General features: G+C 47.1%; 2 protein-coding genes across 3 annotated transcripts in view; one reads left to right on the top strand and one right to left on the bottom strand.

Annotated features, from left to right (window-relative positions):
* HLCS (holocarboxylase synthetase) overlaps window positions 1–5,039 on the top strand; it is a 109,066-nt gene extending 104,027 nt beyond the window's left edge. For both annotated transcript variants that reach the window (XM_026053038.1, XM_026053037.1), the window contains 3 exons: window positions 622–736; window positions 3,650–3,863; window positions 4,389–5,039. In XM_026053038.1, the coding sequence (XP_025908823.1) occupies window positions 622–736; window positions 3,650–3,863; window positions 4,389–4,557 (498 nt within the window). In that variant the 3' untranslated portion in view covers window positions 4,558–5,039. The remainder of the gene's footprint in view (window positions 1–621; window positions 737–3,649; window positions 3,864–4,388) is intronic.
* A 5,973-nt stretch (window positions 5,040–11,012) lies between these two features.
* The window catches only part of SIM2 (SIM bHLH transcription factor 2), a 48,179-nt gene continuing 42,697 nt past the window's right edge, over window positions 11,013–16,494 (bottom strand). Inside the window, exon 11 of the mRNA XM_026053040.1 lies at window positions 11,013–11,740. Coding sequence (XP_025908825.1) covers window positions 11,013–11,740 — 728 coding nt within the window. The remainder of the gene's footprint in view (window positions 11,741–16,494) is intronic.

Below are 16,494 nucleotides of genomic sequence, written 5' to 3'. Positions count from 1 at the left end.
TTGCTTGAGCGTAGCCGCCGAAAGCGTGAATATTTTTAGGACGTTTGTGGAGTATTTGCATAGTTGTGACCTGGAATTTCTCCTGTCTGCCGAATTTCCTTTCTGAAATTCAAGATGTCATTGTCTCCACGTCTGGTTCCTGCCAGGGTCCTCACGGCCGGCCGGGATGGTGTCATGGGCTTAGGCTGGTGGTTTATCAGGTCCATAGGTGCTGCCACAGTTTGCATCTTTCTTGACTAAACCTTTTCCAGTCCTTCGCTGGCACTCATGAGTGGATTGAATGAATTCTTTAAAACCTGACAGTTTGTGATGGAAAATATCACTAGTCCCTCCTTTGGGTTCTCCAAGCTATGATTATCTACAAATAATTGTACTTTTTCACTAGATACCTTTTTCCAACAGCTGGAGCTCCATAGCAAACTGTGTWCCATGATTTGGTCAGTAATGCCTTGGGAACACACACATGGGAACACACACTTATTATGAAGAGCTGGCTGTATCACATTCACTGTGGCCAAGAGGTACATAAAATACAAAAGATAAACTGAGGAGTAAGCCCTGCTTTTATAGGCAACACCAGAGAGCAGAGTGTTTCTAAATGTCTGTGTCCTTGTTTTTTAGGGTATTGAACTGCGGGTGAAATGGCCCAACGATATTTACTACAGTGACCTCATGAAGCTCGGTGGAGTGCTGGTGAACTCTACGCTTATGGAAACAACGTTTCATATACTTATTGGTAAATGTCTGTTTTCAAGCTTTTTTGTGTTACTTTTTCTGAAGACATTTGTCGTTAATGTTACTGAGCTCAAATGGTAAGGACAAGAACAAGAAATGACAGAAACCTGAGGAAATGAAGTACAACATTAAATTAAAAGATAGCACAAACAGTAATTGTCTTAATTCCTCATACTGATTCCATATGCTTGGCAAAAAKAACCTAAATACAAGCATCTGAGTTGGAGTAGCAGGCTTCACATAAAAAGCAATGTGTATGTGTTACTGATGTTTTCATCTCTCCTTATTCCTTTTTTAATTTGTTCATAACCTTTTTCTGCTGATACCTTTCCAGAAATCGGAATATTGCTAGTTAAGCAGTGAAGTAGCAGTGAAGTGATTTGRTTACTTAGTCACTCTCTTTTTGGTTCTTGGAAAAAAAGTAAAAATTGCCAAGTCATTGGAAGACTGGGAGAGGAAGGAAGGATGATCTACATGTTCATTATTTGGATTGTTTCGAGGATGAAGAGCCTACCTCAAAGGCCATCTTCAAAAAGATGACAAGGCCGGTCTCAGAAAAGACTGTGCAGATATTTTCCAGCTGGTCCTAGGGCTAAAACAGGGAAATATTTCTGAGTGCACAGTAAATATTGACGTTTTTCTATCATCATTCTGCCTTTTTCAAGTCTGATAACCAGACTGCAAATGGATAAGGAATATTTTTCCCRTAACCAACAGCAGGCACAGATCTGCCACCCATCCTCAGAAACCTGCCACAGGAAGCACCAGCTCCTGGTGCCCTCAAGTAATTGTGTTATATCTAAGAAAATGAAGCCCCTTGCCAAGTCCAGAGGTTTAAACAAGAAGCTGATAGTACTTGCTTGGGGCCTGAACATAGCACAGAGTGTAAGTAGAGTGTTTTGCAAAGAGTGTGTGGACAGGATAGGGTCAAGATGGTCTAAGTTTTAAGGTGCAGGCAAGCAAAGCAGCTAAAGTGTCCTCGCCTTCTTCTGTGAAACATGCTCAGCCATTACATGCTCTTTTGAACTGTTACGTCCCCCTTTTTAAAATAATCTATGAGTGCAGCAGGGAAACTGCACAGAGACACTTAAGAATCTCTCTGTGCCCTTTTGGGAATTTACTGATTCCGKTTTTTTTTTCTGGAGCTTATATTTCAACCTTATATTTCAACATTTATCACAAGATAACACAAAAAAGCAAAAATGGCTCAAAAAAAAAGCTCACCTTATCAAAAATCTATCTGCATGTTTTGTCTTGGTTTTGGACCAAGGACTGTATAGCTAAACACAGTGCCACAGGGTCCAGAGGCTGGAGCACTGGGGTTTCTGAGGAGCCCTCGGCGCTCATGCCGTGACGCTGCAGCTCGCACGGGCACCGAGGCCCCCAGCCCACCCTGGCAGCACGAGGCAGCATCAGGAGCACCCGCCTGCTCATCCCTTCTGCGCTCGTCCAGCCTCGGGGTGCACGGCGGAGCTGTGACCCCTCAGCTGGGCTCTGGAGCTGAGACCCTCAGCTGGACACTGGAGCTGAGACCCCTCAGCTGGGCTCCAGAGCTGAGACCCTCAGCTGGGCTCTGGAGCTGAGACCCTCAGCTGGACACTGGAGCTGAGACCCCTCAGCTGGGCTCCGGAGCTGAGACCCTTTAGCTGGGCTCCAGAGCTGAGACCCTCAGCTGGGCTCCAGAGCTGAGACCCTTTAGCTGGGCTCTGGAGCTGAGACCCCTCAGCTGGGCTCCAGAGCTGAGACCCCTCAGTTGGACACTGGAGCTGAGACCCCTCAGCTGGGCACTGGAGCTGTGACCCCTCAGCTGGGCTCTGGAGCTGAGACCCCTCAGTTGGACACTGGAGCTGAGACCCCTGAGCTGGGCTCTTCTTTGACAGCACTGCGGCTTCCTCTGTAGACATCCTCTGAGGAGTTAAAAAAGAGAAACTCCTTTTCAGAAGGATTCTTTTTTTTTTCTCTTCTTTCAGAAGAAAACCTTCTCATGATTAGTATGAATTAATTCTCTATATGCACAGTCTCACTAATAGCAAATTTACAAAGCAATCCATGTGGAGCTTCCCTCAGAAGAAGGTGTATTATGTCTGAGCCTGATTGACAGGACTAGTGTTTTATCCCAAGTGTCTGAGGACATTAGGAAGAATAAACAAACAGGTAATACAATATATTTCTTTACATCCCTCGAAGCCTATTTCAGCATACTGCAAAAAAAGGCCCCAAGAGACATATTTAAATAAGAAAGGCATTTGGCCAACATTATTCAGGCTGGAGAAATCTCAGTGAGAGACTTGAGGCTTCTCAAGGATACACTGTGGTAAGTTAGATTAAGCAAGCGGGGGCCTTTCCACACCAGCTTAAATCTTCTAGGCTTTTCAGAGCAAGGCAAACAAGGCCTGTCAGCTGAGCAGAAAGGCTTGCCTGCAGAAAGGGAAAGCAGCCAGCTGTAGTAAACAGAAAGGAAGGACCCTTGGCTCAGTTTTAATCGGAAAGATGAAAATCCATCTCAGAATATGATCAGTGATGTGCTCTCAAATTGCTAATTACCTATCAGCAAATTCCAAGTTTTCCAGTTTCAGTGTCTCCAACCAACATGAGGCCAACGTGCCAGTTTCCAGCCACCTTCCAAACGCCCCCGGGGRTGGTGGTTCTTTGAAAGGGCCGCATTGGTTCTGCTTCCATCGTTTGGGGGAGCGTTTTAAGGACAAGAGACACAAAGTCTGGACTGGGATTTGTAGCTACGCTGCTAGGGAGATTTAGACATGTAAGAGAGTAAAGGAAAATATTTACTGGAAATACCCTTAATGATCATTGCAACTAGTTAAAAAAAAGTAGTAACTTTTTAATGGTAATGAAATATTCACATTTACAGAAGAATGAACATTTTTTGTCCTCGTCTTTTGATTTGTCCTCCCAGGCTTTGGGTTTAACGTGGATAACAGCAACCCCACCATATGCATCAACGATCTCATCCGGAAATACAATAAGGAAGAGGGGACACAACTGAAGCCTTTAACTGCAGACTGTCTCATTGCAAGAACTGTAACTGTACTGGAGAGGCTCATAGATGTTTTTCAGGAGAAAGGGCCCAACGGAGTTCTTCACCATTACTACAAGTACTGGATACACAGGTGAGTGCAACTTTCTGCTCCTCTGCTAACTTTTTTTCTTCTTTTTCCTTATTTAAGCAATAGGAAATAACCCATGGATGTTTTGTCTTCCCGTAAGCAAGCGCTGTGAGACTGCCCTCAAAAGCAGTGACTTAATTAAAATACATTCCTGAGTAGGAAGGAGTTTCGCAGGGGCGAATACAAGTAGTACAGAGCGAGATGAACGTGCGGGCAGGAGTTAAGGAAAGCTCCTCGGCATTTCACACCCGTTGTCTTGGAGCAAGGGTCACGGGGAGGGCTTTGCGTAGCTAGTGATGGAGCTGCCGTGCTCGTGACTTTACAAGAAGAGCAGACAATGTAGATTAGCTGCTGATTTTACAGGAAGAAAGTAAAGCAGGAAATAAAACATGCTCTGGAAAAAAGAAAGAAAGAAAGAAACAGTAAAATGAGAAATTAAGGTAGGACAGCTAGGCAGTCCTCTGTGCTGCTGCTGGTGGCTGGTGCCGCCTCGCGCCGCTCACTCCGAAGTGCCTTTGCTCCCTGCAGCGGGAAGCGGGTGCGCCTGCGCAGCGAGGAGGGCCCCGTGGCCTGGATCGTGGGCATAGACGACTGCGGCTTCCTGCAGGTGCACGAGGAGGGCAAGGGCGTCGAGTCCGTGCACCCCGACGGCAACTCCTTCGACATGCTGAGAAACCTCCTCGTCCCCAAGCGCTAGGAGCGCCGCGCGCCCGCGGCACTGCCTGCTTAGGCTTGGCTTTGCTCGTCTCTCATRTCTCCGTTGCTCGGCACGGGTAGCATCAAGGCTTTAAGGAAAAGTAATGACCTCATTGCTGAAGACGTTTATTCTTCTGTAGCAATTWAAAAAAATTGCTTTGCTGCTCTTTGTAAGCAGCTGCTCTTTGATAGGAATCTAATTGTAGAGGAAGACTTTGCAGTGAACTTCCTGTTCATTTACACACTGTGTTTAGAGAAACTGAAGTAGCTGCTCATTTTCAAAATGTGTCTGTGCATTATTTTTATTGTGCTTTAGCACAGTGCAAATCTCTATCTTTTTTCAATACTTTTTCTTAAGTAAATTCTGTTTTATGCATTGCCCGTGATGGAGCTGGGAAGAGCTCATCGTGTATTTCTGAATGATGGGGCTTCACATTCTGTGTATTTGGGTTTGGGTCTAATAAATAAAACCCTTTAGAGCCTGAATGAGTTTGTTCTTCTCYGTGTGGGCCCACTTCACCAAACATCTCATGATCCATGAGCATCCCATGGTTTGATCCGGGCTCTGTAGCCATGTCTCTCCGGGAGTTTCCCGGCAGCACCTCGGGGCTGTGGATTCTTGTCCAGGTGGATTCGTGCTGTGCAGTCCTCAACCTGCTGCACATGAGCAAATCATCCCGCGTCTCTTGTGAGCCACGGTGTCCCGAGAGGTTTTGCCTCGCTGGGATTGCACGCTCCGTACGACGCCGTGTTGCCGTGCGGACCCGGGAGTCCGGCCCTGCTGCCGCCGGCTCCGCRCCGGCTGCAGCTCCCGGGGCTGCACAGCAGCGTCTCACACACCTTCGTGGTGCCGCGTGAACAGCTGCCTGTCAGGCTGGTTGGAATAAACTGCATGAACCACCGGTTTTGCTTTTGATGAAAAGGAAAATGCATTTTTGATTTCACAACTGCTTTGGGCTGTTAATTTTTGGCAGCTACTTTTATTTCGRAGTCAAATATTGATGCGTGTTACAATCCAGAGAAAATTGGATCTCTGTTAATAAAGTTGAAATACAAAGAAGGCCCCAGATCTGTATGTCATAAAAACAGAAGGGGAAATGTAGAAAAGAAATAAAGACACCCAAGGAAGAGGCGCAGAAGCCTCCAGGCATCTTCCACATACAGTGTCACTTCTCTGCTGCTTTTACCCCCAAGCGGCTTCGGAGCAGTGCGTGCTGTGGTGGCCAGCCGTGGAAAACCTCCTTCTGGGGGCGGGTTTCCCCCCGTGTCGTTTGAAGAAGCCTCAGGTCGGTATCTCAGGGCGCAGCGGGAAGCTTCCTGTCMGTGGGAAGCTGCTTTGGAGCCGTGGGCTGAGCCCAGGGAGCCACCCCCGCCTCGACTGAGCTGCCGGGCGGGCTGAGGAGAGTCCGCTCAGGTGTCCTTCGGGACGGCTCCGTGTGACCCGCCACATGCACCGGAGTGGTGTTGCTGCCCGCAGAGCTGCTCTCGCGGGCAGGTCCGGCGGGAGGACGGGGAAGAAATGGTGAGAGACGCCCCCGTGTCGGCCGGAGGGAGGCCCTGCAGAGCGCCCCGCTGAGCTCTGCACACCAGCTGAACCCGGCCCRCTGCCCCACGTGCACCAAGGACAAACCCTGTGATGTAAAACACCGGTACACCTGAAGCATGTACTCGGAACATCCGAGTAAATGCTAACGTCAAGAAAGGCAGTGCATCTTCTTATACCACTTATACTCACCTTAAGGTATAAGGGGAAGATGGCCAGTGAGCTTACTCTTTTTGTGCCAAACTTGGCACACCCAGGAAGACACCACAYTTAGCTTTGATAATCAATTTTTGTTTTGTTTTTGTTTTGTTTTGATAATCAGTTTATGTAAGACAGACAAATGTGGTGCGGAGCAGTTTCCGGACTTGAGCATGCACAGTCGCACAACTGCAGATCCAGGCGTGATGCACTGAAAATCTGCACTAAAATACCTACCTCAGTAAAACACTGCTTTCGCTGCAGGGTGCTCCTATCTTAGGCTCTTATCTTGACGAAGGGCTTTCAAAAACCATCTCCCACACTGCCCGTATTTCTGTGCCTTCAGTTTTTACACGTTGTGAAAATACCTTTGGAGTTTGTTTTTACTGATCGGAGAACTCCGGAGTGTGCAGGCTGCGCTGCGCTGTGCCTGTGCTCAAGCAATTGAAGCAGGTTGTGTCCAGGGGGAACCAGGGCAGTTTCCAAAGACTTGAAGAAGTCCATCCAGAAATACATTAGGGGTCAAGCAGAACATCTCACGACTGTTAAAATGTTATATAAGACCTTAGAGCATTTTTAAATATATACCCAGGAAACACATTTCAAAGGCTGTTACCTGGAAATAGTATATAGCATTTAAAAGCATTTAATATAACTTACATCTCTTTGCTCACTCTGACTGAGCTGCAAGACTTCGGCGGTCTGGAAGAGCCCGCGGGGGCTTCGGCCTGCRGAGATCCGTGCGGCGCCGCCGGCCTCGCTCCGGCTCCGGGGCCATCACATCCCGAGCGAGGAGCCGGCAGCGCGCGGGCGCGCGGCGGGAAGCAGCGCCGAGTCCCTTCTGACAAACCAGGCAGAACCCCGTGCTTACAAATCACACAGAATTGCCTTCCTACAAATCACACAGAATTRCCTTCCTACAAACAAAGCACAATTCCAGAAACACCCCGTCTGCCATCCTGACCGAAACTCTGCGGTCCGTGCTTAGAAAAGAAATGCAAGTCTTCATTCCTTTGGCTACAGGATTTTATTAATATTGTGATGGTTTTGTTTTACATAATAAATAGGCAAAAATGCTTTACATTTGTAGGGAATACATATATAATTCGGAGCATTAATAGGYTGGTTGTTTCCCGTGCTTTTCACCTACGTTTGCCAAAGAGCTCATACCTGCATCATATAAAAAAAGCAAAATCTAATGTTCYGGGGAAAAAATGGAATATAAGTTTTCTGTGTGTTCTCCTGAAGTATAACTGAAAGRTTGAAGAAATATCAGTGTCATGTTTTATGATTTTTTTGGAGAGAAATGCCATATTCTGGCAGGTCTCCCATTCATAAAAACAGCGTTTCAATTTTACCTCAGTGATATATTCTCAGAATTTGAACCTATTGTCCACTGTGCTTAAATTCATTAAATTTCTTAAATAACCTTTTCGTAACTACAGGGCTACTGTGGTCCGGGGAGAAGTCTGCTACCTTATTTACACTGCAGAGCTCCTGTTAATAAGAGAAAATCTTTGAGACATAATTCAGGACTAATGTTCCCAGCTTCTTAGAAAAACGTTCCTTCTTTCTTCTCTTTTTCTTTCTCTCTCTCTTTCTCTCTCTCTCTCTCTCTCTCTCCATATCTTCTACTTCCTATGCCTAAACACCCCCGAGACACAAAATGCTGTCAAGTCACTTGAAAAAGGTATCTATGGCTCAAATAAGCGTGGCAGAGAGAAATGAGGCTACTTTTCATAACATTTTCCAATTCAGGCTCTACTTATGTGGCATTTTTTTCCCATTTATTAAGGACATTGGCCCTGTCCATGGCAGTGCCGCCGCTGCATCCCGTGAGTGCGAGGAACATCTGTAGCTTCTCCGGCTGAAAGTCTGTGCTGAGCTCTTGCTTGTCCCTCCGTATAATTTCCTCGCATTCCAGACGTGAACAGGCAATTGGGGTTTCTATTTCGGAACGGCAGGAAAAATGCTTCACACATTTTTTTAATCACAGCCCTTTTGTGAGGCCTATTCGATATTATCATCTGCGAAGGCATAATTGGTTCGTTATTTCCTAACAGGGGAAAGTCATGTCTCTGAATATCGCGTGCCGTAAAGCACGTGTGGGGGAACAAGGCGGCACCGCCGCGGCTCGTGCCYGTTGAGTAGGGCCCGAGCGTGTGAGGAACAAGGAAGGCACCAGAAAATGCTTGGTGGTGGTTTACYGAAAAGCACCAATGGCGTTTTTGAACCGAAGCCAAATTTGTGTGTTCTTGAGAACATGTTTTTATAATGAGGTGCACTCCCGAGAACAGCAACGTGCACGAGACTGGCTGGGGGTGCAGCAAGGCYGCTAATGAGGTATAAGGAAAAGTGCCGTGGGAAGGAGCTGTGCATCGGGTTTCCTTTTAACGATGCGCACGGTGTCAGCCAGGCCTTTGTGGGGCATGGTTCTGATTTAACAAAACCAGCGCTCAAGGCTCAGCTTGACCGGGTCTTTGGGAAGGCGGTCGGGTCGGGCTGCCAGCGGCCGGGGCGGATAAGCAGAGGCCCCTAAGGCACCTCGGCCTCTCATCGTTGCCCTTGCCCAAGTCAGAGCAATAATAAAATTCACTCCTAGCGTTCCTTCAGCTCTGCTACCTTCCCCAGCCTTAGAAACACCAAAGACTGCAATTATGCTGAATATATTCATTTGGCTTTGCTTRTTTTTTCCCCCAAATTTGTTATTTGGTAATGGATGAGTAGGTATTTTTGTTAATATTTATCCTGAAAGATACCTTTGTTGCTTCTTCTAGCAAATGAAAAGTCAGACAACTGTGAACTTCCAGGTGTACGGATTTTACTTCAGAGAAGTCGTCTCTGTTAGCCTTTTAATTGGAAGCAATAAAAATAGTGAAAATGATTTTCAAATACACGTTCTAGAGCATTTGCTTTCCTCATAACAATAAATATTCATACATGCAAGGAGGTAACTGCRTTTTATTGCTGCATATAGAGACAGAGAAGGTGTCATTAAAAAAATGTGTGCATTTTATTACATCCGTTAAAGTGTTTTTATCTGTCAAGGTGCAACCCGCGAGGAAGTGTTTTTCCATATTGCACAAGCCAGGTACGAAGCGGCTCGTTTCGAGAGAGACTCCTGCAGAGAGCCGGGTGAGAGCAGTGAAACGTTTGCAAGATGTAAACTCGCCCTGGGTAGCGCTCAGCGCGGGGCTGGGCACGGGCAGGGCTGGATGCAGCCGCGCCGGCTCCGCAGTCGCCCTCCCGCAGCGCGTCCCGCGCTCCGCTGCTGCCGGGGCCGCTCGCTGTTGGGGGRCCCTCGTCGTCCTAGCGGGAGCTCGCGGGGATACGGGGGGCGGAAGGGCACCGCGGCAGGGCACGCAGCCCTCCGCACGCGGCCGCTGTTCCTCATCTGTAAACTTCACCAAGTTATAAAAGAAAGGAGGGGGGAAAAATCTATTCCTAATATGCTGGGAAAATAATTAAATGCATGCTGCGTACATTTTGCTTGCTACGGGTTATTGGTGCAAATCGAGCTCTGTGTGCCCTGCGCAGTCCATGTACTCAAACTCTGCCTTCCTTCAGTCCGTTCTCCATTTCCTTCAGTCTAGGAAACCTGGTTTTCCGTTTGGTTTTGTTTTGTTTGAGGTTGTGCAATGACTTCTCGTATGCAGACTGTCCACGCACCGCATTCGTGGAGTGCATGAATCAGTCGAATATTAATCTTACCTTTGTGCTCACAAAGAGATTTATGCTTAAGGAAGTCCAGTGTGTTAGAGCTGAGCTCTTCAAACCTCCRGACGCTGCCAGTAAGGTTAAAATAAAGCGTAAATGTGCCTTATACCCTGGGCTGTAAAGAAAACATTTCTGGTGTTATGATCAGATGCTTTTTTGACTAGCTGGTTTGCAAAGACTGCATGCACAGTCTTCTCCTAGAATAGGCGCAGACACACACGTTTTAGAGGTTTCCTATTTCACCGTTTTTATGGGGAATAGTCTTCAGTTCCTGTCCTGTAATTTTCACCAATTTGCCATTTCAAGACCTGTAACCCTTTAATATGTATTTTTATAYGCATTAAGCTACCATGGTAACATTTCTTGTCAAGGTGAACGGTGATGGCAGCACTCTCTGAACACTGAAATCTATGTTAAATAAATCAAATTTAGAGTTAAAACAACTTCTGGATAATTAATAAATAAGCATTTCCTGAACTGAGTTTTGTTGAGTTAGTACAGCTGTATCATGGATACTAAAATCACCACTCCAAACAAAGTTCATTTGTCAGGATGTTTAACACGTGGATAGAGAGTTTCACATAGTTTGCCAAAAAATACCTAAACTAGAGTGTAGAGTGCACGGTAATGATAAAAAAAGAAATCTTGAACRTATTTTGAAAAGTAGGGCTTAAGGGAAAAGAAGTTCTCCATATAAATCTCTGCATAAACACCTATCGTTTAATTTTTTTGCACACTATAAAATAACAAAAATAAGATCTGTTACATGTCTCCTCACTGGCACCAGAGCTTAATCTGTGACAACGAAGCACTGAAGCTGCGTGGATCTCTTCTCCTGACCTTCAAGGTACTGTTACACAGGGCTTGCCAGGAGCGCCCAAGTCTCTCCCGCCTTGACCTTCAGCTGTGCTCAGCAAATGTAACCACGTTTTCTCAGGCTTTTTGGAAACCACTGCAGCTTGCCTTCGTAATGAAAAGTGAACACTTCCCTGTTACCGTCACCTTCCATTGGCTATTATTACAGAAGTTCCAATATAGTGGGGTAGTGCAGACTCCTTGGGGTTTTCTGGCGACGAAGCTGAGGAGGGGCTTTGGTTCTTGTAAATAAACGTATTGACTTCCTCGGAGCTGTATCCGTAGTTCTCTCCGACGTGTCCCGCGGCGGCGCACGCCGACGCTTGAAAGGCGCCGTGCTTGGCGAGGACGCGGTGGTAGTTGAGGAGCACGAAGGGCACTTGCCCGGGCGCTCGCACGTCCGTCACGCGGGCGCCCTCCGCGTCGGGGTCGAGCCTCGCGGTCGCTCTCTCGTCGCCGTCCAGGTCATCTAGGCTCGTGGCGTGGTGACTGATGTGCCCGTATTTGGGTTCCTTCATACAAATCCGTCGTGTCTGCTCGTAGACGGAGGGCACGGGCAGCAGGTGGCTTAGCTGTCCTAGAGATTTTGACTGGAAACATTCGGCTTTGGGCAGCAAGGAGCCGGCTATTGAGTTTGAAAACGAACTTTCATTAATGCTCATTTTTTCTTGGAGGTCTCTGTTAAAAGCCAACTTGTTCTCTTCCTTAATGAGATGGTGAGATGGTTGGATCCTGCTTTCGATCTTGTTGGGCTTCATGATGCTGGAATCRTAAATCTCCTCCTTGTACCTGCTGCCGGGCATGGGCGCCGTGCAGCTTGCGAAGCTGTCGGATAGGGCGTCCTGGCTGTACCTCCTGTTTGATATGGGCACTTGCAGGAGAGAGAAAACACGTTAATTACCGGAGACTGGCACTCGTAGAGCAGAGACTGACACTTTTTATGACTGAACTTTAATACCCATTTGGTTTGGGCCAGATCCAAGTCCCACTGAAGTCATCAGAGACATTCCCCTTTGCCTCAGTGGCTTTGGATAAGTCCCATTAAGGCAGTACTGTAAAGTCAAAAAACACACAGAAGGCCAGTTGGTGTTGAGAAATTCAAAAAAAGAAATGTTTTCCTTATTGCTGTGTGAGATGCCTGCTTGTTTGTGTGACAGCATAATTACAAATCACTGTCCTCATTAATAAGGTGAAATCAGGAAAATAATAATTGAAGATATAAGTGTTTTGRAATGGGGTTCGCTCTCAAAAACGCKGGGCTTCAGCAAGCTCATTTGGAGCTCCACAAATGATGTATCAAGGGAAAAGTAGCATTTACTAAACATAACGTTTTTGGTCAAACAGGATTCGTCTTTCCCTGTACTGGACTCTTGACTTTGCCAAGAAAGTGAGGAGAGGGCACAGATACTGACTCGTGCCATTTTGGTCTGTTTCTTTGAAAAACTAGCATTAGATCCTGAAAACATCCATTGAAAAAACCACAGGAAAGCTTCTTGAATAATTCTGCACCTCCGTTTCTGAGGTAATAATCAAGTTACATAGAAAATATAATTTACAACATATACATGCTGAAAATACTTTAAATAGTGGAATACTAAACAGAGTGTGTGCTGAAACTCAGAAGCCAGGTTCTTAAATTTTGTGGCGAGTTTGCACCTAGGATTTCTATTCAGGCTTTTCTTCTAAAATGTGTTCAGTAATTGGCTACTTGTCTCTAAAGTTTCTGCGTGGTAGCTAAATTCATTTAACAATTTTTATAATTTTTATCACTTTCTATGTGGCTTTTCCCTTTTGTACAGTCCTATCTGCAAATGGTAAGAGAAAAAGCCACTGTTTTACTCCTATTGCTCCTAGGTGAGTATTATTTTTTGCACTTTATATCTTGTATGTTCAGTGTAACCATTCTGTATTACTGGAGCTGGAAAGTACTTGGCATATTTGAAAGGTTTACATTAGAGGTTAAATGAGGCACTTACCAATTTTGCAAATTAAAACTAAGCTCCCTTTTGTGTTGTGCTCACTGAGAGTCCCAAACACCTAAGTGCCTTTTGAAAACGGGATTGCATGTTTTTCTAAAAATTTTTTTCAACAGCTTAGAAGTTTTGGAGTTCCCCTGTAGTGGTTGCTGACATAACTGCACCCACTAATAATTAAATATTCCCCGTGCTACAGTGGACTGGCAAAGCCTTCATGTATCAGAGAAAGCAGAAATAGCCTAACTGTAGCCTTTTTATATGCCCAGCTTCATTAATTTCAGAGGGAGTTGCACCACATAATTAACACCAGAATTTAAACCGGAGTCTGGATCCAATTTCTCCTGGATCAACCCGCCACCCTCTGAGAAACAACACCCTTTCAAGTTATTGTTTTTAATTTCTGCATACACATTTTGTCCCGAGAAGTACATGCAGTCCTATGTGAACTGCATTCCCAACAGCTGTTGGAAAACAGACTTCCGAGCTCTCAAATCCAAGCGGGTGCAGCCACACGCTCGAGGATCACTTGGAAACGCTGCTGCTGTGAGTGTGCCGTGGCAGTGTCACTCCGCAGCTGCCAGCCTTGTGCCCATGCTGGGAGTTACCTCAGTGCCACTGCAACGACTGAGCTCGTCCGGACAAGCCGTGCCCGTGTTTTCCTGCCTCCCTGCACTGCAGGGAGCGATGGGCTTGTTCGGCACGGCGGCGGAGAGCCTGGCTTACCTGCTGGCCCTGCTCTAAGGCCTGGGCTGGGCGCTTCCTCTTCCACTTGCCGAGCTAACACTGGTAAGAAGCTAAAGCACCACAGCAATGAAAGGGCCCGCTCTTGTTATCTTCATTTTTGTGATCTCGTGCTCTGCTGGCTTGGTGGCTGCCTTCTGAGGAGCAAAAAGTAATTTGTGTACTTGATTTGTAGGATATTATCCATTTTGCTCTATCCTTTTGGCTTCCACAGACATGGTTTTGATCTCTTCCCCCGAGGAGGAAGGTGAGYGGCGCGGGCTAATTGTTTGCAGGCGTCCGTCGAGGTTGTCGGCACATTCGTGCAGCTAGAGCAGGGGGCCAAGTCCGTGTGTTTTCAGTGCAGCAGAGCACAGGAGTTTCTGTCTGCTCGCACTCAGACCAGCTCCCGGAGCCGGACTAAAACCTGCTTTTGTCTCCCTTTGTAGACAAAAGCCTAAGCAGGCCCTGGGAAAACCCCTCCGGGTGGGTTTTCTCATGCAGGGTCTAGCAGGAGCCCCCAGCGCCGGCCTCGCTGCTGCAGGAGAAGCCCTGCTCCCCAGGGCTGTTTCACCCACAGCGTGGGCAGGGGCACCCACCGAGCGGGACCTCGTGGCCCCAGAGYCGGTGCGGTGATTGGGATCGCTTTCCCAAGCACACGGAGAGTGCAGCAGCCCCACCGAAGCCGTCAGCAGCCCTTGCAGGCACGGCCTGAAACCCGGCACTTGGGAGGGAGAAGCACAGGGTGTCGTGGGGCCGTGTGGGGCCGTGTGGGGCGTGCGGCCTCCTCACCCGCACGCGCTGCCYGTGGGCACAGCGGGGCTGCTGCCGCCCGATACTCCCTGCCCGAGGCGCCTTGGGCTGCCGAGAAGGGCCTTGGGGCGGGCAGAGCTCTGCCTGCTCTCCACGCTGCCCATCCACTTCAGTTGAAAGGAAGGAGGGATGTCTTAAGCCAGCCTAAAGCAAAGACCAACACTTCTTGGCGCTGATCGTCAACTAGAAGGTATGCAGTCCTTATCAGCAGAGAGTTTYGCATCTTATATTAAAATGCTGCCCGTTTCTCTGTGTGATTCTGTGCTTCTTAGGGCAGGGCTGAATCTCCGCGCGTGCCTGCAGAGTCTGTCTCGAGTGCTGCGTGTGCAGGACACTCGTCCCAGAGCAGTGCAGTCCTGACAGCCTCTACACGTGCTGAGGGGGCAACACGGCAGCACTTGACTCTTCATACGTAGTCCAGGGTGTCTCACTCTGCTTTCCAGTCCGTTTTTGGGGTAGAGCTTTCCAGGAATAGGAGCAATTACTCATCACCACCCTGAGCTTTGGGAGACCAGTGACCACAGTGCATGAAAAATATCTTGTAGTTGAGCCCAGTGTCTGTGCTGAGTCCTGGTCTGAATCCTAATTTCTCCATTATTCTCCATCAAAACCACAATAGTAAGAGAGGGTGTTCTTCAAGACCTCCGAATYACATTTTTCATTGAAACTGTCATGTACTGCTTCCAGTAGTCCTGGGCTAAGCCTGTAAACTGGTTTGTGCAGGGCTCAGGTAGAGAGGATTTTTTCAGAGGTTTCCTTGATACTCTTCAGGATCTCCTGAGCTGTGGCACGAACTGTAGGACTGCGCTTCACACASACAGACAGAATTCCCTTACTGAGTAGTAGTGACGCTGCAGTATCATCTGCAGCAGTAATGCAACCTTTCCAGTGCACAAGGGGAGCATCTCTCACTGAGAAGWTTGTGGCTTTCTCTGAAGAAAGTTTCTTTTCTAAGGACTAAGCCAGCTGGAAAGAAGTGGAAGAAGCTTCAAAACCAGATTCGAAGGCAGCAGCATCTGATTTGCAGGCAGTTTTATCTGCTACGTGCTTTTCCAGAGCTTTGATGGCTTGGCATGATAATCTTAAAATCTCTGATCTCTCCTAAAGAAAGTATTTTCCATAGTGAAAAATGTCTTTGGCCTACAGCGTTTTTGGCAGATGCCTCTATGGATGGGATGTGGAATAGCCCTAGCATCCAACCCGGTTGCCAGATGTCATATTTGGCATTGCCTTTGGATTGAAGATAGTGATGCTAAGCAGATCCTTTSTGCTTTGAAGCTTGCTGGCTGTCATTTTTTCAGTGAACCACTGGAAAAAGCAGTAGTTGACAGTGTAAGGAGGATCAGATGCCCCTTTCCATCCAAAGCAGAAAGTCACTTGCAAAGGTCCAGATTTCTGCCACAGCCTCAGCAAAAATACAGCAGGGCTGATTTTACCTCGGGGGAAACAAACCCTGGAGCTATTAGAGATAAATCCTCCGTGTGCAGGAGAGGCTCCGTGTTTCCTCCCACGTCTGTGCACTGCCTCGGTGAACTCCAGCAATGATCTCCGATCAGGCCTGAGTTCCCCCATTTTCCTTCCTCAACAGCCCAATTTTAAGGGATCTCCCAGAGATCTCCAGAGATTTAACTGCACACAGTCATTTTTCATCAGATGCCCAGCACCTAAACATCCTTCAAAATACATCCCTGCTCAAAAAAGAGCCCACATATTCCGATGTAAGCAGAAGCAGCAGAATCRGAGCTAAATATTGCTGGCCAAAGGGGTGGATCCACTTTCTCAGTCTCATGTCATCTATCAGTTTGGAAGCAGAGAAGAAACCCTTGGCTGACTTCTGCACACCTCATATCACTTTGTTCTTGCAAACTTACCTGCGGGGAATTTACTTTAACCCTTATACAAAAAAAGGAGTTACCCACAAAGATATAACCAGTTTCTTTCCACAAGGTTATGGCATCTTTAGAGAGGACAAAAGCATCTCTTGCTCGTTGGCTAAAGCTCTGCCTTTTCACTCCCAGTCCACAACAGCAACAAAGGGAAGCCAAAGCATTAGATAAGCATGAGCTCAGAAAATAACTATATATAGCATTAAACAACTATATATAGCATTAAACTA

The sequence above is a fragment of the Nothoprocta perdicaria genome, unplaced genomic scaffold (assembly GCF_003342845.1).
Source record: "Nothoprocta perdicaria isolate Ctin4 unplaced genomic scaffold, notPer1 scaffold_96, whole genome shotgun sequence".
In the NCBI taxonomy this organism is placed as follows: domain Eukaryota; kingdom Metazoa; phylum Chordata; class Aves; order Tinamiformes; family Tinamidae; genus Nothoprocta; species Nothoprocta perdicaria.
The sequence above is the reverse complement of the archived record's forward strand: the minus strand, read 5'-3'. Positions and strand labels throughout refer to the sequence as shown.